At 34.1% G+C, this 22,695-nt stretch overlaps 2 protein-coding genes across 3 annotated transcripts in view; one reads left to right on the top strand and one right to left on the bottom strand.

Annotated features, from left to right (window-relative positions):
- Positions 1 to 22,695, top strand: part of LOC126880538 (uncharacterized) — a 391,874-nt gene that overhangs the window by 185,159 nt on the left and 184,020 nt on the right. The window lies entirely within an intron of this gene.
- Positions 46 to 22,695, bottom strand: part of LOC126880537 (sphingolipid delta(4)-desaturase DES1) — a 99,171-nt gene continuing 76,521 nt past the window's right edge. Inside the window, exons 5-7 of one of the 2 annotated variants that reach the window (XR_007696629.1) lie at positions 21,302 to 21,513; positions 2,596 to 11,049; positions 46 to 2,111 (exon numbers count right to left, since the gene is read on the bottom strand). Coding sequence is in view for 1 of the 2 variants with exons in the window: in XM_050644460.1 (XP_050500417.1) it covers positions 10,909 to 11,049; positions 21,302 to 21,513 (353 nt within the window). In the remaining variant the exon portion in view is untranslated. Of the gene's footprint in view, positions 11,050 to 21,301; positions 21,514 to 22,695 lie in introns of both variants that reach the window. The other variant, XM_050644460.1, reaches the window with a different exon arrangement.

Here is a 22,695-nt window from a genome sequence, read left to right as displayed (position 1 = left end):
GATGGAATACTGTATATCAATTATCTACCACAAAAAAAACACGGCTGATTGTTACCCGCTATTTATTTTTCTTTTCCTTGAAAAAATATAATATTATGTTCTTGAAACAATGTAACAATTTGACTGAAAAAATTACGTAACTCATCTTAAACATTCGAGTATCCAGGTAAGCATTTTAATTTTTATCAAAACAATAAGTGCTCCATTATATTTGACATATCAATTTCACATAAAATTACCTAACTGATAACATGCTTTTAAATCACAATAAATAATATACATATAATTTCACAGCATTTTTCGGTGTAAAGTAGCTTTCAGTTGAAGACGATTAAAAATATTTTTTAAATTGTAGAATAGTTAAGCACTGGACAACAATAATGAAACAAGTGTCAAAAAATTACACTAACAAGCGAGCAATGCAAAAATACATGATCATCTATAGACTAAGAGCCGCTATAGGTGAAAATTCTTAATCATTTTAGGCACGACGGGACCCTATAACTTAAATAGTAGAACCTAAAAGAAAACGTTTGAACACTGTGCCGTCACTTTTCAGTGGCACATGCGTCTACAGTGGCGCATCAAACTTTCCACTTATGGACGGGATACATAAATTAAAAAATACCCTCCCTAATTACCAGAATTTAATTTTTTTCATTTTTTAAGTTTTATGTGATTAACACATAAGATTCATCGTAATTTTAACCCACCACCCCCTTCTCCCACCATCAAAAACTTTATTTTTCGATTTTATTTTTTTTTGGTGGGATGCAATCAATTTTAAAATTTCAAAAAATTTACACGCATAGTTAAGGGTTTTATACAACACGTCTATTTTTTATAGACCTGTAGGTTGAGTGTACATAACCTCAAAAAAATTTAAAAAAATTTTTTTTGAAAAAAAAAGTATATAACTTTTTTTTGGGGATAGCTGCAGATCTAATTTTTTCTTAGTCTTGTGTATTTTATCAAACACTATATTTCTAATTTTTTTCAGAATTTTCTGTAACGTTGGTCACCTTCAAAAATCCAAAAAACTGTTTTTTAAGGGGGTTTTGGGGGGTTTGAACGTGTTTTTCTGATTTTTAAATATTCTAAAGAACTCAGTTACTTCAAGTTACATATAACCTATAAAAACAAAATTGATTTGATATATTATGAAGTCTATAAAATAGGGAAAATCCCCCAAAACCCCCCAAAAAACAGTTTTTCGGATTTTTGAAGGTGGGGAGACTTACGGAAAAATCTGAAAAAAATTTAAAATATAGTGTTTGATAAAACACACAAGATTAAGAAAAAATTAGACCGGCAGCTATTCCTCAAATAAAGGTATACGCTTTTTTGAAAAAAAATTTCTTTTAATTTTTTGAGGTTACGTACACTCTACCTATGGGTCTATAAAAAATAGGCATGTTTTATAAAAGCCTCAACTATGCGTGTGAATTTTTTGAAATTTTAAAATTGATTGCATCCCACCAAAAAAAAAATAAAAACGAAAAATGAAGTTTTTGATGGGGGGGGCAGGGGAAGGGGGTGGTGGGTTAAAATCACGATGAATCCTATGTGTTAATCACATAGAACTTAAAAAAATAAAAAAAATTTAATTCTGTTAGTAAGTTCTGTTAACTTTTAATTTACTTATCCCGTCCATAAGTGGAAAGTTTGATGCGCCACTGTCGACGCATGTGCCACTGAAAAGTGACGGCACAGTGTTCAAACGTTTTCTTTTAGGTTCTACTATTTAAGTTATAGGGTCCCATCGTGCCTAAAATGATTAAGAAATTTCACCTATAGCGGCTCTTAGTCTACTACCTACAACATTCATTGGTCGAAAGATAGTAAAATAGTGGTATAACGGGGAGTAACAGGTGAGACAGACTTATGCCACAGTATAACGCTAACGAATCAGTAGGGACACTCCGCGAAAAATATGTTCCATTTTGGCACGGTTATTAGACATTTACTACGGTTGTCTTGTCCGACGGTGGTGGGGAGACTTATATTTTTAACAAAGTAAGTTATCAATCGAAGTAGCACAGAAAGCGACAATAAATATCGTTCCCATACCACCAGATCGACAACAGGTGGAATACTTTCTTTGGTTACACCTTCTGAGATTTTCAAAATTTATAAATCATACAGGATGCCGAGAAAATTAATATGAGAGAATTTTAAATAATTCACAACTCATCTGCTCAGCGTGGTAAAAGTTCCAACAAGAAAGATTCCTTAATACTCCTACAAAAGAGTAAATTAATTAAAAATGTATAAACATTTTCAATTTCTTTGCAACACGAAAATGCAGCAGCTGCATAATGCTCTGGTTAAATCGGAGAGTGCAGGAAGAGTCTATACCGGTTTCGGAGGTCTTTTCCCCCTCATCAGTAGTCCCATAACCTCTTCTCTCCGATTTCCCCAGGCATCACACTTTGGGCCTTTCTGTATTGCAAAGAAAGAAATGTCACGGATGAACTAGAGCCATCTACCGAAAAACATAGTAAGTTATCAATCGAAGTAGCACAGAAAACGACAATAAATATCGTTCCAATACCACCAGATTGACAACAGGTGGAATATTTTCTTTGGTTACACCTCCTGAGATTTTCAAAATTTATAAACCATACAGGATACCGAGGAAATTAAGACTTAAAATTTTCGGGAACGATATTTATTGTCGTTTTCTGTGCTACTTCGATTGATAACTTACTTTGTTTTTCGGTAGATAACTCTAGTTCATCCGTGACATTTCTTTCTTTGCAATACGGAAAGGCCCAAAGTGTGATGCCTGGGGAAATCGGAGAGAAGAGGATATGGGACTACTGATGAGGGGGAAAAGACCTCCGAAACCGGTATAGACTCTTCCTGCACTCTCCGATTTAACCAGAGCATTATGCAGCTGCTGCATTTTCGTGTTGCAAAGACATTGAAAATGTTTATACATTTTTATATTTTTGACTTTACGTCACAAGAATACACCATCCCATATGTTTAAATGATTTTCGATCATTGAATGTGTATTATTGTGTATGTATGTGTATTATTTGTGTTATTAATTATCTTTTAATACATCCTAGTTAAATTTATATTTTTGTATTTGTAATTTTGGTGTTGTTTCGCGTAAAAATTTATTTTGAATTATTCATGAAGTTATTTATTATATGTAGTTGCACATTGTACCTATTGTAGGAGCTTAAATAATAATATATATTTATAAGGTAGGTTAAAACGTTAAAATTTCATTATGTATTAACGTAATAATAATGTTCATGACATTTTAGAATGCTAGGTACAGACTGTAGTGTGGCCAAATTTATTACCTATTATTTAAATTCTTACAATAAATTATACAAGTAATTATAATTCACATAATCCTAGCTGGCCTCTAAGGATGGTATGTATTCAATAGTTAATGCAGTATTAATGGATATTCAGCGACAAATTTTCAGTGTAGAATGGAGATTGAAGTCCTAGATTTCCGTAAATATTGCATTAACCGTTGGATAAATATTAACAGTTTTCCATAATTAGGTATTATAATTCACTAAACATCTTTATTTCTTAACTATCTTGACTATTTTTCATACATCAAAGACATAAAAATACCGATTAATCAGATTACGATTCAAATTACAGTATATTACATTAATGCAGGGACGTATTCATGCGGGGGGTTTAGGGGGTTCAAACCCCCTCCTTGCAGTCCATGCAAAACTATTACTTTTAATCCAATATCATTACATCTATAAAAAATAAAAATAAATTAATGAGTCAGCGCACGGATGCTGTCGGTCCGCAGTAGCAGCGTAGATACAGATAAACTAATACCTATTAGAATTAGAACGCTATCAGTAGTTATATCACCGTACACATATTCCAAATAGTAGGTTCACTCTTTTGATCTCGGCTCTCGCCGAAAGATTTTTTGCCGGTAGTCATAAATTATATTGAACGCTCCGCAAATACACTGAACGGTGCCTGAACGATAGAAATTTTGAGAGGACTGACTGGAGAGAATTTGGTAGGTACGGGGCGTGAGACGACGGGGGCAGGTAAACCGGCGCTAAGTCGAGAGTGACCCAACTTATTCTATTACTGAACGGTGGTTATATATGAGTCGCAGTCTAGTGCTGTCTAGTGCCAGTCTTGTTTGTCGGCCGGCCGGTGCATATGTGGATTTGTGTATTGTTTTCTTTATTTTGTTGCTATTGTACAAGTACAAATTCAGTAAACTGTTGTATTTGTCGAAATTTTTGTGGTGTTTGTGTAAGTATCTACAGTGTCGTTACGTATAAATAGATAATATAATAATTATTATTTGGATATTGCTTAATATTAATGTTTTAGTGAAAGAAGTATGAAACGAACTTTACAGCAGTCGCTTTTGGGATTTTTTCCAAAGAAGGGGAAAACTAATGATGAACTGAACCCTCAAAACGATAAAATCCTAACTACGCCGAGTATGGATATTAGTACAGATGGGGATGCTCCAACTCCCTCCACCTCAGATAGAAACAGAGAAACAAGCCATGGTAAGTTACTTTATTTTTAATTTCTCACCATTTTAAAGCATTTTTTTAGCTGATCTGGATTCTGGTATGGACTACGATTTTGGTAAATATTTATCAAATAATCCAAAAAATGACGAAGAAAAATTAACAGTTTTAAAAGAAACTTTGACCTCTCCAGAGACTTTTAAGTTCCCCGTCTGTGGTAAAAGGAAACTTTGTTTTCAACGTCATTGGACCCAAAAGAATCCATGGTTAGTATATTCAAATATGTTACAAGGATCATTATGCAAAATGTGCGTTTTATTTGGACAGACCGAAGGTGGTCGCGGTGATCAAAAACTTGGAAGTTTTGTCACAAAACCATTTAATAACTGGAAAAAATGGAACATCATCGAACTACAAATTATCATAAATATGCTGTTGAACGGGCAAGAAATTTTGTAAGCGTTATGGAAGGTCAAACTCGTGATATTACAGAGTCGTTTAATAAAGAAAATAAAAAAATTGCCCGAGAAAATAGAGAAAGGCTATGTGCCATAGTGGACACAATCTTATTTTGCGGACGGCAGGAATTGCCTTTGAGAGGAAATCAAGACTCTGGTGAAATCGGTATTATAGATCCTCTACATAATGACGGTAATTTTCGTGCACTACTTCGTTTTCGTGCGCAAGCTGGTGATGAAGTACTTAAAAATCACCTTATTTCTCAAAGCAATCATTCTCGGGCTATGTACACATCGTCCGTCATTCAAAATGAAATTATTGATTTGTGTGGAAATGCTATTCAGGAGCAAATAATAAATAGAGTGAAACAATCAGGTTTCTTTGCTGTACTTGCCGACGAAACTCGAGACATTTCGCGTCACCAACAACTCTCACTTTGCCTTCGGTATGTAGACTGCTCTTCTGGAAAGGCACTTATTCGAGAGGATTTCATTGAATTTATCCACGTTGATGAAGTAACAGGATCAGCTCTAGCTACGATAATCATCGATAAACTTAAGTCGTTTGGATTAGATTTGGAGAATTTAGTTGGCCAGGGCTATGATGGTGCGGCTGTGATGAGCGGACGATTTAAAGGAGTAAGAACAATAATCATGGACAAATATCCTCGAGCACTATTCGTACACTGTGTGGCGCACACATTAAACTTAGTTTTGGGTCATTCATGCGAGATCCCTGCAATACGAAACTGCATCGGAACTATTAACTTCTTTCGGCAATCTGCACTCCGGGATGGACTTTTAAAAAGAACTGCGGACGAGATTGGAGCACCTCATTCAACGCTTATCTCGCTTTGCGAGACACGCTGGACAGAAAAACATACAGCCGTCGAAAGATTTGCTGAGATGTTTCCTGTAGTAAATTCCGTGCTTCAAGAACTTCAAGAATCTGGAAGGGAAATTGCTAAGCTTACCAGTTACAAGTCGCAATTGAAAACAGTCAATTTATAGTTTCACTAACTATTTTAAGGAAGGTTTTCTCCTATACGTCAAGCTTAAACCGAACCCTATAAAAAGTCAATGTAGATTTAACCGACTCTTGCAGTTACGTAAAAACAATAAAAACCACTTTACAGAACCTTCGTAACGAACGTGAATTCTCAAATCTTTTTGAGGAAGCAAAAAAATTAATTTCAGCAGATATAACTGTTCCAAGAGTAAGTAGGAGACAATTAAACCGCAATAATATACCAGGGGACACTGCTGAAGTTTACTATCGGCGAAATATATTTTATCCATTTATAGAACATGTAGTGACCGAGCTTGATGCTCGCTTTAAACCTCACGAAGAAGCAATTTCAGGAATTCAGTTGCTTCTACCAGATCGCACCCAAAATACTGAGAGAGCAAAGAAATGTATAGCAGGAATCGGAGAAATATTTCTCAGGGAAGTTGAAATAAAACATTTAGTAAGTGAGTATGAGCTTTGGCACAACCACTGGTGCAATCAAGAACAGCCGTCTACTGCACTGGAAGCTATGGACCGATGTGATGAAATTTTTTTTCCAACGGTTAGGAAACTTCTTAAAATTTTAGCAACACTTCCAGTATCTACTGCCACACCTGAACGTACTTTTTCATCACTTAAACGGTTAAAAACTTATTTTAGAAATAGAATGGGAGACGAGAGGCTTACAGGATTAGCTCTCATGAGTATTCATCGGAATGTGACAATAGGTCTAAATTCCTCAGAAATTGTAAATAAGTTAGCTGAAAGAAGGAAGAGAATGAATTTAATTTTGTAAAACGGTCTTTTAAGTTTTAATAAATTTTTTAGAAATTTGTTTTTATTATTTTTTTCAAAGGTATTTCAAAACCAAGCCCCGGTTTTACTTAATTTGGAAATTAGGATCCCCCCCATTAAAAAACTATAAATACGTCCCTGCATTAATGTTAATTGGTTAGTCGATCTGGGCAACCGTAGTTAATGTCTAAGAACCGTGCCATTCTGGTGACAATGTCACTGAATTCATTAAGAATTTTATTCCTTTGCGCAGATGAATGACAGTTATACTACGTTTGCCGTGATTGGTGGTTATCGTCGCGCATTCAAAATTTTGTCTCAGGAGTGATTGCAAAATTGGAACTGTCAAAATCGAGAGTGGGCCTACTAATTCGTTAGCATTGTCATTATACCGCGCTTATGCTTGCTTGCATTTGTTAGCTATAAAAGTAGTGTCACTCTTTTTCTTGGCTGTCAAGCTGGAGTTCAAGAAAAGCCCCGAAAATTGGCACAATTTTTTATATAATGCTCCAACTAACGGATTGTTGCAAAACATTGTTGCATGAAGACGAAATTGCTACAGTAATATGAATTTCGTTACTGTCAATAGAAAATTTAGTTCAAATTTTATTTTGGAAAGTATTTTATCAAAACAACAAAAAATAACTCAAAACAAAATTTTGTTACTAGCATCGACTATTGATGAATAGTAGAGTATCATACAATTCACTAACGCGTTTTCAGGTATTTTTTCAAAAATTTCAGTGCGTAAATAACCCATACGCAAAAAATTATCTGAAAGATTTCCTTTAAATTACAATAAATAATATACAGTGTCAGATCTTTTATATTTAGAGTATTTTATACAAACCTATCCTGAGATAATCTATATCTCTTAAATTAATTGCAAGTAATAAGTCGTTGAACGTCATCTGTCACTTGTCATATTAAAAAAAGATGGCAGAGCATGTGGGGATTTGTCAGGTCACTGGTCAGGTCTCATTAGAAGCCACGTGACTAATCATGACTGCTTCCTCGTTGATGCTTAGAGTAAACGGCAAGCATTTGTGTTTCAGACGTACATTTTTTGTGTGAATAACGAAAGACTCAAGATTTCTGTATATGTGTATAAATATTGATAATATAATTTGTGAAATATTAGACCTCTTCCTAAAGTTGCATCTTGACTACTTTTTTTACATAAAAATCTATGATTTCCGAGTTTCAGCATTTCATGGATTTAAGACATTTTGGAAATAAGCTCTTCAAAATTATTCATATTTGATCGGTGTAGGAATAACGTCACTTGTTAAGTAGACTAGCTTCTAAAATGTTTGGCATTCAGTCTCACTTGGTTAAAAAGTCTTTATTCTATGTTTTAGGTACAACAGAAAACTACAGTAGAATTTATTTATTTTCTGTGTATTAGAAGATAAAAACTTTATTAAAATACACAATCTACGATGTAAAAATGGATAAAAAGTTCAAGGCACATGTGAATAAGCTTCAGAAAACCTTGTAATAAAAACTCAACTTAGCAGTAAAAGATTTTGAGGCTAGAACATTGGCTATGTGAGGGCATAGACATATAATACCTAGACTGAGCGCAATTTAAATTGTTTTCCAGTGACTGTAATGATATGATGCCTGCAGTCGGCGTTGGGCAGATCGACGCGTTTCCATATTGGCGCAGCCCCCCTACGTAAAGTTTGTTTAGCAGTAAATGGTTGACTTCAATTAGTGCGGTCGTAAATATTATTAAATTTATCTGACTTGGCCCATTGTTAAGATCGGTCCGAAGCGATAAGCAAACGAGGTAGACAGAGTTGGTCTTTTGACAATTAACACTAATTAAACGGTACTCCTATAATAAAACAAAGGATCCACAAAATTTACAATAATTTTGACGACAAAAACAAAAGAAAAATGGATGTAAAATATGCTTTGCCTTATATACCCGAAATTAATGTTTTCAAATGAGTTTTAAAATAAATTAAATATATTTTAATTGCTAAGGTTATAGAAAAAAAACATTCAAACATATTTAAATTTTACCTGAAACCGGGCCTTTTATACTATTATCGGTTAACCCAGGATGTTTAAGCCGGTACTATTTTAAGTCAACCATTTACTGCTAAACAAACTTTACCACCTCTCCGGCGAAACCAAAGGAGTGATGGCTACCGAGAGTGTACTTAAGACGAGAAAGGAAAATCATAAAAGCAGTTCCTCTCGGTGTAGTGAACCCGGAAGAACTCGAACGGCAGAGATGCAATGGAATGAATTGGAACCTGCCGAGGTGCATGCGCTCTGTAGTGAGGAGGTGTTCCGCCGGAACCGTAACCGCAGCGAGCGGTAGCCGCCACTTCCGCCCAGAGCTGGCTGATGGGTCGATGTTTGATTGGGGACTACGAGTTTGAGTGTGTAATTATATTAATTCCGTATAGCGAGATTGCGATTGTATATATGTACTGTGTTATTATAATTTTGATAATAGTTATAAATAAAATTTTATTTCTTTTGCAGACAGCCGCATAGGTAGCTTGCTCCGGAACGGGGCGAAGATAGAATGATTTATTTTATTATTTTAAAAAAATCCACAAGGAAAAGAAAAATTTTTCCTGTAGTTGGCTGTATACCATCAATCACAAAAATTGGAAAAAATCTTTTGTAAAAGGTATAAAATTTTTTATTAAAAATCCCTTTAAGGGCTACATACATCACAACAAAACGATTACGATTTTATAAAAAATCATCATCAGTGTTAGACAGATTGGATGCCAGCTGAGCCACCAAAGAAATATTCGGGTAAAAACCCTTTAAATATAATATGGATGCATTAAAGGTGCATACTTAAATAAAATGCCTTAGGATGGATACATGGCAACAAGGATAATGCCCTTAGGTAAGGTATTGAATTTCCCAACACGTGGGATGCAAATCGAGTTGTTTACATTCCAATGACTTAATGGCAACTCTACTTTAAACCAAGAGCAAGACTCGCGCCCTCCATTTTAGTTTGTTCAGGATCTCTGTCTGTTATTCTTCCAGCTCTCCTTCTTTCACGCCCAAATTATTTCAGAAAGAAATCTGTTTTAATTTTATTCCTTTTTCTGGCTCTCGAATCCCACCTTCTTTTTAGTCTCTTGTTTTTCGAGCTTACTTAGCCGGTGCTCTATTCTTTTCTTCTTCCTTCCTTCTTCTCTATTCTATACTTTCTTTCAAACTGCATAACTAACTTCGACTATCTTTCCAAAGCTGAGTTTAGCGTAGCAAGATGGGCATTATCCTTGTTGCCATGTATCCATCCTAAGGCATTTTATTTAAGTATGCACCTTTAATGCATCCATACTATATTTAAAGTGTTTTTACCCGAATATTTCTTTGGTGGCTCAGCTGGCATTCAATCTGTCACTGATGATGATTTTTTATAAAATCGAAAACGTTTTGTTGTGATGTAGCCCTTAAAGGGATTTTTAATAAAAAAATTGTATACCTTTTATAAAGGATTTTTCTTATTCTTCTTAAATTTGAACTGTACAATAAATATCCTGAATATATTTATTTTATTCTAACCTGTGTTTTACTGAGTCTGTTTTCTTGAAAGAACTACCCGTTACATGCGTCAGAGAAAAATGTTTGTATTTGGGGTCTTCTCTTTCTAAGAGGGTTTATCAAATTTAGTCACTTGGTCGATATATCCATGCCATTGGATAAAACACGTCGATTAGAAAGAAATGCCTACCCTAAATACAAACACTTCTCTGTCGCACTGGGGAAACAGTTTTAGATTGCAGTGCGCAATCTAGGTATTATATGTATATGTGTACGGCAGAGCAAGAGGCAATAGGAAAATAAACAAAAAGAATTTTGATGTTATTTTTCAACGACTTTTTTTTAGAAATAATTATAATCTTTACACACGAATTACAGGCACTGTACATATATCACAATGTTGGAGAAAGAATAACATTTTTAAATAAGTATTATATTATAAATAAACTATATTTAAAAAGGACATAAGTCACTGGTTATGTACAGTCAACTAAAGGCTACTTTTAACCACACATAAGCAAAAGATTTTACTGTCCTCGTCTCATTTTGTCACAGACAATCATAATGAGACGCGAGCAATAAAATTATAGGTAATTTGGTGTTTTGTCGATGGGAATTACGTTGATAGGCCTTTGGCTTTTCGCCTGATTCTGGCGTAAGGTCCTACATCTGGATCCATCACGAAGTCGTATAACACTGCACTCCAGCTGTGGTGCTGCGGTAGGTTGTCGTAGAATTCCGGTGCTATCCTCTTTACCTACAAAAAAATTGCATATGTATATTTAATGGGTAATATACAGTCATCTAAATCTTATTAAAACAAAACAGACACTTTTAAAAGCTTGCTTTACACCCAAAACAGTTACTACAAATCTCATTATTTCATTGTGTCGATTTTTAATTTGCTTGTTATTACATATTTCAGAAACTTTCAGAAGACAAACGTTTTTTAAAAGTAGGTTTATATATTAGTCCAAGGGCCAGGACTGTTTCATGATCGATCAAAGTTTACGAAGTTTCAGAGTGCATTCATATATACGGTATGTGGCAAAATAAACAGTACTGATATGCCTACGCCTTAAATTTATTTGTGTCATGCGCTGAAACATAGTGAGTGGTTTCCGAACGTCGTTATAACGTATGTGAATGTCGTGTTAATGTTGGTGTTTCAGCATAGTTCTCAGTTTTGCAGAAAAACTTTTTATCGTGGAGTACTATTTTCGGTCATACAAAAAAGTGGCGAAAGCGGTCCAAGCTTAAAATCAAAAATGGTTTTAGCAGTATGGAGGAACCTGTTACACGGTCAGGGAGTCTCTTCGAATACTGCGCGATCATTTTGAAAGATCGCCATCACCAGAGACCTAACGCCACCTGATGCGTACATTTGGGGAATGCTGAAGGAGACAGACCGATCGACCATCTGACATTCCGGAATTGTGGACTAGAATTAAAGATTTCTAGTCAAAATTGTGGACTAGAATGATACCATCGTGCCAGATGGTATGTTTAACATCTGGTTTATCGGAAAGGCTATATAGACCGGGCAGTACCGTCGCCCCCGCTATCCAAAATATTCCGATTCGATTTTTTGGCACAAACTTACTCAAAAGGAGGTCCTTATAACATATCCACAGGGTGTCGGGCGGTGCCGTGGTCGAAAAATTGTTTAAACAATTTTTTTTAAACAAATTCACAAAAATAATTTTTTCATTTCGAACAAAAATTTTTTAGATAAATTGGCTTATTCTGAGCAAAAAAGGTCTCTTGTCATTTTTTTCTAAAATTGGTTGGTGTCGAGTTATATGCGAGTAAAAATGTGAAAAATGCGAAAATGGCCATTTTCAAGGCTTAATAACTCAATTAAACATTATTATTATGAAATTCAAAAAGTCACCAAATCAAGGTTCAAATCCCTTCTTCAAGGTCCTGAAGAGATTTTTGTCATTATTTTATTAGAAAGCTGTTATTTTTAATTATTAACAATTAGCGCTATAGTCCAGGATGTATCGTCGCCCCCGTTAGTGAAATTATTCCGATTCCATTTTTTTGCAGAAACTTAGTCAAAACGAGGTCCTTATAACATATCCACAGGGTGCCGGGCGGTGACGTGGTCGAAAAATTGTTTAAACAATTTTTTTTTAAACAAATTCACAAAAATAATTTTTCTTCAAACAAATTTTTTTTAGATAATTTGGGACATTCTGAGCAAAAAATGTCTCCTGTGATTTTTTATAAAATTTATTGTCGTCGAATTATACGCGATTTATAATTTGAAAAATGCGAAAATGGCCATATAACTCGACAACAAACAATTTTAGAGAAAAATCACAAGAGACCGTTTTTGCTCAGAATAACCCAAATTATCTAAAAAAAATCGTTCGCAATAAAAAAAATTATTTTTGTGAATTTGTTTAAAAAAAATTGTTTAAACAATTTTTCGACCACGGCACCGCCCGGCACCCTGTGGATATGTTATAAGGACCTCCTTTTGAGTAAGTTTCTGCAAAAAAATGGAATCGGAATAATTTCACTAACGGGGGCGACGGATACATCCTGGACTATAGCGCTAATTGTTAATAATTAAAAATAACAGCTTTGTAATAAAATAATCACAAAGATCTCTACAGGACCTTGAAGAAGGGGTTTGAAACTTGATTTGGTCACTTTTTGAATTTCATAATAATAGTGTTTACTCGAGTTATTAAGCCTTGAAAATGGCTATTTTCGCATTTTTCAAATTTTTAATCGCATATAACTCGACAACAATCAATTTTAGAAAAAAATGACAAGAAAACTTTTTTGCTCAGAATAAGCCAATTTATCTAAAAAAATTTTGTTCAAAATGAAAAAATTATTTTTGTGAATTTGTTTAAAAAAAATTGTTTAAACAATTTTTCGACCATGGCAAAGGCCGGCACCCTGTGGATATGTTATAAGGACCTCTTTTTGATTAAGTTTGTGCAAAAAAATCTAATCGGAATAATTTCGCTAGCGGGGGCGACGATACTGCCCGGTCTAATAATATCATGTACACTAAATATACAGGGTGTAACAAAAATACAGGTCATAAATTTAATCACATATTCTGGGACCAAAAATAATTCGATTCAACCTAACTTACCTTAGTACAAATATGCACGTAAAAAAAGTTACAGCTCTTTGAAGTTACAAAATGAAAATCGATTTTTTCCAATATATCGAAAACTATTAGAGATTTTTTATTGAAAATGGACATGTGGTATTCTTATGGCAGTAGTATCTTAAGAAAAAATTATAGTGAAATTTGGACACCCCATAAAAATTTTATGGGGGTTTTGTTCCTTTAAACCCCCCCAAACTTTTGTGTACGTTCCAATTAAATTATTTTTGAGGCACCATTAGTTGAAATAAATATTTTTAAAACTTTTTTGCCTCCTAGTATTTTTTCGATAAGGCGGCTTTTATCGAGTTGCAGCTTCTTTTTTAATATGTTTACATAAAAATTTTATGGGGGTTTTGTTCCTTTAAACCCCCCAAATGTTTGTGTACGTTCCAATTAAACTATTGCTGCGATACCATTATTTAAACACAGTGTTTTTAAAACTTTTTTGCCTCTTTGTATTTTTTTGATAAGGCATCTTTTATCGAGATGTGGATCCTTTTTTAATGTGGTTCAAAATATAACTAAAAATGTAAATAAAAAATAAATGTTCATATTATTACCAAGTTTCCATAATCGTACTTAACCATATACAAATATGTGGTGGATTTGACAAATATTCAAAATATCTCGATATAAACTGATTTTTCGAAAAAGTACTGAGACGCAAAAATTTTTTTAAAACATTGTGTTTAACTAATGGTACTACAATATTAATTAAATTGGAACGTACACAAAAGTTTGGGGGGGTTTAAAGGAACAAGACCCCATAAAATTTTTATGGGGTGTCCAAATTTAACTATAATTTGTTCTTAAGATACTACTGCCATAAAAATACCACATGTCCATTTTCAATAAAAAATCTCTAATAGTTTTCGATATATTCAAAGGGCTGTAACTTTTTTTATGTGCATATTTGTACTAAGATCAGTTAGGTTCAATCAAATTATTTTTGGTCCCAGAATATGTGATTAAATTTATGACCTGTATTTTTGTTGCACCCTGTATATAAATAATCATTAACCTTTCAATATTCATTTCAGTAGTGTTTATTTTTCCGCATACTGTATTTTGAGCCGCTGAATTCGAATTTTTAACTTACTTTTGCGTCGGAAGTGACGGGAATTTAGTTTAAACAATGAATTGTTTAAGTGATTATGATTCCTAAATCAACAAATATAAATAATTATTAAAAAACCTACAAAATGATGTTTGGCAAATCTTGATCCAATTACGGGATTTAGGCAAAATTACGGGATTTAGGCGATGTTCACTTGAAACTCAACTGCATCTTGAGTCAAATAACATAGTCCTGTCGCCAGGGGGGGTACAACGGCCTCCTTAATTCAGATGGACTTACCCAAGTTTTTTTTTATATATTTTGACCCGTAGAATACGAATTTTTTGGGTAACAGTTGATCCGGATGTCGATAAGATTGTTATAGACAAAGAACTTGAGGAATTACATAACAGCGATTTCTCGCAAAACAAAACATCTTTTTGTATTTTTTGGGTCATTCTAAGCAAAAAATGTTTCGACATGTTTTTTCGTAGGATGCATAGTTTTCGAGATAAACGGGGTTAAACTTTCAAAAAATCGAAAAATTGCAATTTTTGAACCCGAATAACTTTTGATTAAAAAATAAAATAACAATTCTGCTTATCGCATTTGAAAGTTCAAGTCAAATTATATCGGTTTTGATTATTTGCAGTACTAAAAATTTATTAGTTTATTGTTAAACAAAGCTAGAAGCACCTAGTGCGTGAGTGATGTTTTCAATGATTTCTCATTTAAAATCGAACGAGTAGGTAGAGTAGCTACAAGTGCAAGCGAGGAAATTTCTACGTAGCATGCGTTAAAACGCATGTATTAGGCACGGGAAACACCATGTTTTTATAGCTTTGTTTAACAATAAAAAAATTAATTTTTAGCAATGCAAATAATCAAAATCGATATAATTTGACCTAAACTTTCAAATGCGGTAAGCAGAATTGCTACTTTATTTTTTAATCAAAAGTTATTCGGGTTCAAAATTTGCCATTTTTCGATTTTTTGAAAGTTTAACCGCAGTTATCTCTAAAACTATGCATTCTACGAAAAAACTTGTAGGAATATTTTTTGCTTAAAATGACCCAAAAAATACAAAAAAATGTTTTGTTTTGCGAGAATTCGCTGTTATATAATTCCTCAAGTTCTTTGTTTATAACAATCTTATCGACATCCGGATCACCTGTTACCCAAAAAATTCGTGTTCTACGGGTCAAAATACATAAAAAAACTTGGGTAAGTCCATCTGAATAAAGGAGGCCGTTGTACCCCCCCCCCTGGCGACAGGACTAACATTCTAATAGCTAAAATTCAAAATAGCTTCGAATTATCCACCATATTATCCGTATTGCCTTCGATGATTAATTAAAAACGCTTATCAACAGTTTTAATATATGAAAAAGTTAAACAATGTAAAAAAACATTAATTATTTTAATCAAAGTAGTAAAAACAGATCTATAAAAAATTATATAGCAAATTAAAATTACGGGCGCAATTCAAGGAAATTTTGTAATTCAACTCGAGATATTAGACCTGGATCGGGCGTATCAAAAAAAAGTTGATTAATAGCAAGCTAAAAATTTATTAATGGCTTAACGGTGTCTAGTCGGACAAACTTTGATGTCTGGGAATACTGGAACAGGGGAAGTTTTAATTGTGGAACAGGTTAAAAATTTGGAACGTCAGACTACGAAAACGTTCCATGTATTTTGTCGGACCGAACTTTCAATTGATTTGTTACCATTTCATTAAACTCTCATGCAAAAATCAGACTGGTATTTATCACCAACTGGGCATTTTAATGAGTGGAACACGAAGACCATGTCAAATTACAGGAATCATGTTGGTTAGTAATAGCAGTCTGATTTTTGCATGAGAGTTTAATGAAAGGGTAACAAATCAATTGGATGTTCTGTCCAACAAAATGCATGGAACTTTTTTTGTATGCAACAATGCAACAAAGTTTGTCCGACTAGACACCGTTAAGCTATTAACAAATTTTCAGCTTGCTATTAACCCTTAAACGCCCAAGGGTGGGTAAAAAATGTCCACCTAATGCGTATTCCCTTGTAACATATTTATTACGTGTTTAATTTTTTTTTTAAATTACTTATTGTTAAAAAGACAGCCCATTATCGAATGTTAATTTGGTTCTACCAATATTTTTGAAAATAAAAGCAGCATCTTGAGTTAAATGTGGATGGGTATAAAAAGTACACCCTTGGCAAAACTTGTTACTAAAGGTTTCTATATAATTTCTCGTTGGTAGGAAGATAATCCATATAATTATCGATGTATAATTACATAATCACCAATACACTCTTCAAATTACCATACAGAAGGTTATACACATGGCGCTCACCCGGTGACACGCCAGAAAATCTCATTAGAAACCAGATTGACTATATTTTAATAAATAAAAGGTTCAAAAACTCTATAACATCAGTGAAAGCCTACCCTGGTGCAGATATTAAGTCAGACCATAACCCACTTATCGGTAAGTTTCGTCTGAAATTAAAAAAAATCCACAAACCTAATCCTATAAGATACGATCTCAAACAACTAAGAGATGATGACATAAAGCAAGAAGTACGGGAATATCTGAAGAACAACATATCCAAGTCAGAAGTAGTTAATGATGTTGACACAGAAATAAACCACTTAGAAAACATTGGGAAGGAAATATTAGACCAATACCTGCGACCGAAAAAGACAGAAAAGAAAAAGCCATGGATGACCGACGGTATATTACAGATGATGGACAGAAGAAGAGAATCCAAGCGGAAAGATTACGTTGCATATCAGTTTCTAGACAAAGAGATAAAAAAGCTGTCAGAGAAGCTAAAAACAGAAATCTGGAAGAACAGTGTGAAGAAATCGAGATGTTGGAACGTAAACACGATTCCTTCAACCTCCACAAAAAGATCAAAGAAGCAGCAGGCATCTATAAATCAAAAAGGCCGGGACACTTAACAGACGCTCAAGGAAATCCAACAGTTGATATTGAAGACACAAAAACAACATGGATGAACTATGTGACAACATTTAAAGACGATAGGAATGTCACCATCACACAAAATAAAAATGACGATACCGGACCACCTATTCTCGAAGCGGAAGTAGAAGCTGCTATAAACAACATTAAGGAGGGAAAAGCCGCAGGACCAGACGAGTTCTACTCAGAATTTTTAAAAATTATGGATAAAGACGAAGTAAAAAGACTTACCTTGATCTTCAACAAAATATACCAAAGTGGAAAAATACCCCAACAGTGGCTAAGATCAACTTTTATAACAATCCCTAAAAAACCCAATGCCAAAAAATGTGAAGATTATCGAATAATAAGCCTTATGAGCCATATCCTGAAAACTTTTTTAAAAATTATACATAAAAGAATATATAAAAAGTGTGAAGAACACATGACAAACACACAATTCGGCTTTAGGGATGCATTGGGTACTCGAGAGGCACTTTTTGCAATACAAGTTCTCTTTCAAAGATGTAGAGACGTGAATTGTGATATATATGTGTGTTTTGTTGATTACCAGAAAGCGTTCGATAGAATAAAACATGACGAACTGATGAAAATATTAAATTCAATTGGTCTAGACAGCAGAGATCGCCGTATAATAAACAATATCTATTACGAACAAACTGCAGCTGTTAGAGTAGGGGATCAGTTAACAGACGACATAAAGATAAAAAGAGGTGTGCGACAGGGATGTATATTGTCCCCATTATTGTTCAATACATATTCAGAACACATTATGAACCTAGCGCTAACGGACATAGACGAGGGAATACTTATAAACGGAGAACGATTGAACAACATAAGATACGCTGATGATACTGTCATTTTTGCAGACAGTCTTGAAGGTCTGCAGACACTTGTCTCCAGTGTGGCAGAAGTAAGTAGCAGGTTTGGGCTTGATTTTAACATAAAAAAAAAACAAATACATGGTTATAAGCAAAAATAGGATACCACCTGGTCAATTACTAGTTAACCAACAACCTATAACAGAAATCACCAACTTTTGTTATTTGGGTGCAAACTTAAATGAACAGTGGGACCAATCGACGGAAATTAAGATAAGGATCGAGAAAGCAAGATCAGCCTTCGTCAAAATGAAAAAAATCTTTAACAGTCACGATATAAAATTGGAAATAAAAATTCGTTTACTAAAGTGCTACGTATTCTCCGTTCTTTTATATGGCGTGGAGTCATAGACCTTAACTGAAGCATCACTGAAGAGACTCGAAGCATTTGAGATGTGGTGCTATAGACGCATTTTGAGGATTTCCTGGATAGACAGAGTTACCAACGAAGAAGTTCTACATAGAATGGGTAAAGAGCGCGAACTAGTCGTAACCATAAAACGTCGCAAACTGGAATACCTGGGCCATGTAATGCGCAATGAACAACGATATGACCTACTTCGGACCATACTTCAAGGTAAAGTGCATGGGAAAAGAGGTCCAGGACGAAGAAGAATATCCTGGCTGCATAACCTGCGAAAATGGTTTAACTTAACCACTACCGGAATTTTCAGGGCAGCAGTAAACAAAGTCAGAATAGCCATGTTAGTGTCCAACATCCGTAACGGATAGGCACCATAAGAAGAATTACATAATCTACATAATTATCCGCCAATGAGGAGGCTGAAAGAAACAATATGGAGAAAATCGACAAATCTGAATTACTGGTATGTTAATTTTGATGTACATTGTAATTTTGTTGTAAGGTTTGTAAATTGTTTATATTAATATTTTAGAAGATACTCTGTTTATTAAGCATAAGATTCTTAAGTTTAATCCATTTTCAACAACTCTCAATAAATATATTAGCTATTTTCGAGGTGGACATTTTTTACCCACCCTTGGGCGTACATGGAACCTAAAAAAGGTTGGGCGTTTAAGGGTTAATCAACTTTTTTTTGTTACGCGATATCCAGGACTATATGTGTAATGTAAAATATTCTTTAATTTATATCATCTGTAAAACATTAAACGTAGTAGCTAGAATATATCATGCAATCATGAAGTAACAAATAACGGCCAAAGACTAATCAGTTTTACGATGGAAAAAAAATATGTTCGTGAGAACACCACCAGAACGAAAAGAAATACATAAGGGAACCTAGATGTCTCTTGTTGGAAGGACAGTTAATCACATTGATTACGTATTGGTGGAAATAAATCACATGAAATTTCTGAGAAAGATAAGTATGAAAGGTGCCGAAATGGATTCTGACCATTTTCTAGTTAGAGCTTTATATAAAATGGTGCAAAAAGATAAAGAAATGTGAAAAACAAATCCAAAGAAGAAAAATCGATATGATAGAAAAACTAAGCGAAGTGGAAATAAAAAAGTATATCAATGAAATAAAGGGCTATTATCGCAGAAGGGCGAAGAGAAACTAGGAATAGAGCAAGTGTGACAAACTACAAGAGAGGCGATAAATATAGCAAATGATAAAATTACTCCACAAAAGAGCTAAATAAAAGCAGGGAGGAATTGGTTTGATGAATAATGTGTTAAAAGAGCAGAGAAAAAGAAAAGATTAAGGCAATTGGCACTAACAACTAATAATGATGGTATGAACCAGATTGACAAAGAATAAAGATCAAAGAAGAATAATGAGAAGGGTATGTAGACGAAAGAAAGGAGAATATAACGAAAAAATAGCACAAGAAATAGAGGAAAGATTTCAGGAACAAGAAATACGGTCTTTTTATCAATACGTTAAAAAAAAACTAAACGGGGATACCAGAATTACAATTGATGCATGAAAAAATAAGATGGCATACTCATGAGTGAAAAAGAATCAGTGATGGGTATATGGGAGAGACATTTTAGTGAACTACTGAATGTGCAAAATACAGCAGAGAATGAAAATTTCCTTGGGCATGATGAGGATGATGGCATAATAAGTATAATCAATAAGTAGGTATAATCAATGGGCTCAAAAATAACAAAAGACCGGGAGAAAACGAAACAGCTGTGAAAATTCTAAAGAATGGAGGGGAAGAACAACAAAAAGGATGTATAGCATTATCAAGAGGATATGCGAAGAGGAAAATATACCTAAAAATTGGACCAAAATATTATGCCCCATATACAAAAAGGGGGATAGATTGGCACGCGAGAATTACAGGTGTTGTTCTTTTGTATACTTTTACAAAGTAATAGCCAAGATGCTAAAAGAGAGACTCAACAGATTTGCTGAAGATAAACTAGGTGGGTATCAGGTCGGTTTTAGAGTTAATAGAAGTTTTACAGATCAGATTTTTACACTAAAGAAAATCCAGACTACCTGCTATGAACATAGGGTAACCCTTCATATATTTTAAACAAGCGTACGATGGGATATGACGGACTAAAATGTATGAAGCACTGAGCTGACTAGGTTAGTAAGAATACCTCTGAATTGCACACGAAATCAAGTAATATGGAGAGGATTCTCATCGGATGAATTTGAAGTGAACAAAGGTCTTAGACAAGGAGATCCGTTATCCACTGTGTTTTTTAATTTGATATTGGAAACAATACCAAAATCAGAAATAGCCGAGTTAAAACGACCGGATTATCTTCAACAATGAACATCAACGTCTAGCCTTCACTGATGATCTTACCACTCTAACGAAGACAAGAAAGAAATTAAGAAGAGTTTTTTTTCACTTATAGCTATATAAAAGAAAGTCACTTTTTCATTTTATTTTTGTTTATCAGTTGTAAATTAGTTTATTATTAAACTATTGTAACGTTGAGTATTACTGATACATTTTCAACTAAACTAATGTTAGATACTAATATAACTCACCTCTGGTAATCTTGAACCAGGAACAGCAGGAAAATCGTGATGTTCGTTATGGTACCCCACGTTAAATGTTATCCAGTTCAAGGGACCATAGTAACTGTACGTTTCGTAGCCCTTTTTGAACATGTAATGTTCACTGATGAAGTGTCCCGCTACCGGATGAAGACCCATAGCCATGACAGATCCAATAAGGAGATATCCCAACATTCTTCCTCCTAAATACAAAAGAAAAATTAAATTTACCTTGATTATTGAAACAATTGTTTATAATATCTGTTTGCGCCATCCCGTGTAAAAGGGTAGAAATGTTTGTGTACGCAGCGAGCTGCTACTTGATTGATTGCAGAAATCATTACTATCGACCTGGGTAGGGATCTGCATGGTAGCATCGCGCGCAGGCGTGATATGGGAATGTAGACCTTAATAATATCCATTAGAAAATTGTATGTACTTGTAACCGCTAAAAATGTAACCAAGTTTGTGCTTAAAATAAATAGTGTTTGCATCCGGATTTTGGTAATAATACACCCTACCAGTGCACCCATCCTTGCGTCGACGAAGTTGTTCAAGGGAACCATCCATTTGACAGTCCACTGCCTCACCATTTGGTCATTCGAAGCCGTATCTTTTGAACGCATCGCCGGCAAGCTTTCGCCATTGTGGAATTCACGTTTGTAAATAGGTGAGTACTTGTCTCAGCTAATGTTATTAAATGATCCGAGTGTTTTATTACCATATCCATAATATCCTTTGCTTGTTGATATCCACTGTAACCGTATTTAATACCCAACCAACCTTTTTTCCAATTTATTTATTTTATTCCCGCCATTTTAATACCAGATTTTGTCCTAGTTCATTCCACCAAAAATTTATTACAGCAATTTTAATATTCCAACAACAATTTTGATAAATGCATAGAAATTCTTGTTTAAGCTCGAGTTGATTCCACCAAAAATTCCTTTTTTAATAATTTAATTTTTAATAAAAGTTTCGTAGTATTGCAGTATTATTTTTTGATTTATTTGCAATTATGGCTGAAGCAGAACAAAGTAATGTTAATTTATCCGAATTAAATAATAAAAGAGGTTCTGCCAGAAGGTTTTTCACTATTTTAAGTAATACCATTGAGAAAGATCCACAGAATGTGCATATAATTTTAAATTCAATTAAAAATGCCGAACGAGCTTTAAATTCATTTTTTCTGGCAATTGAGAGTAATTATGTTGAAGAATTTGATAAGGAATACGCTCCTTACTTTGAAAGTCATGCCGAACTAGACAATAAAATTCTTAAAATTAAAGATGGGTATTCTTCATCCTCCCGCGAGACGGGGTATACGGGTTCCGGAATTGGATTGCCAGTTCTATCCTTGCCTAAATTTTCGGGAAAAATAACCG

This window comes from Diabrotica virgifera, chromosome 2, assembly GCF_917563875.1.
Source record: "Diabrotica virgifera virgifera chromosome 2, PGI_DIABVI_V3a".
NCBI lineage: Eukaryota > Metazoa > Arthropoda > Insecta > Coleoptera > Chrysomelidae > Diabrotica > Diabrotica virgifera.
This window is presented reverse-complemented; position numbering and strand designations above follow the sequence as displayed.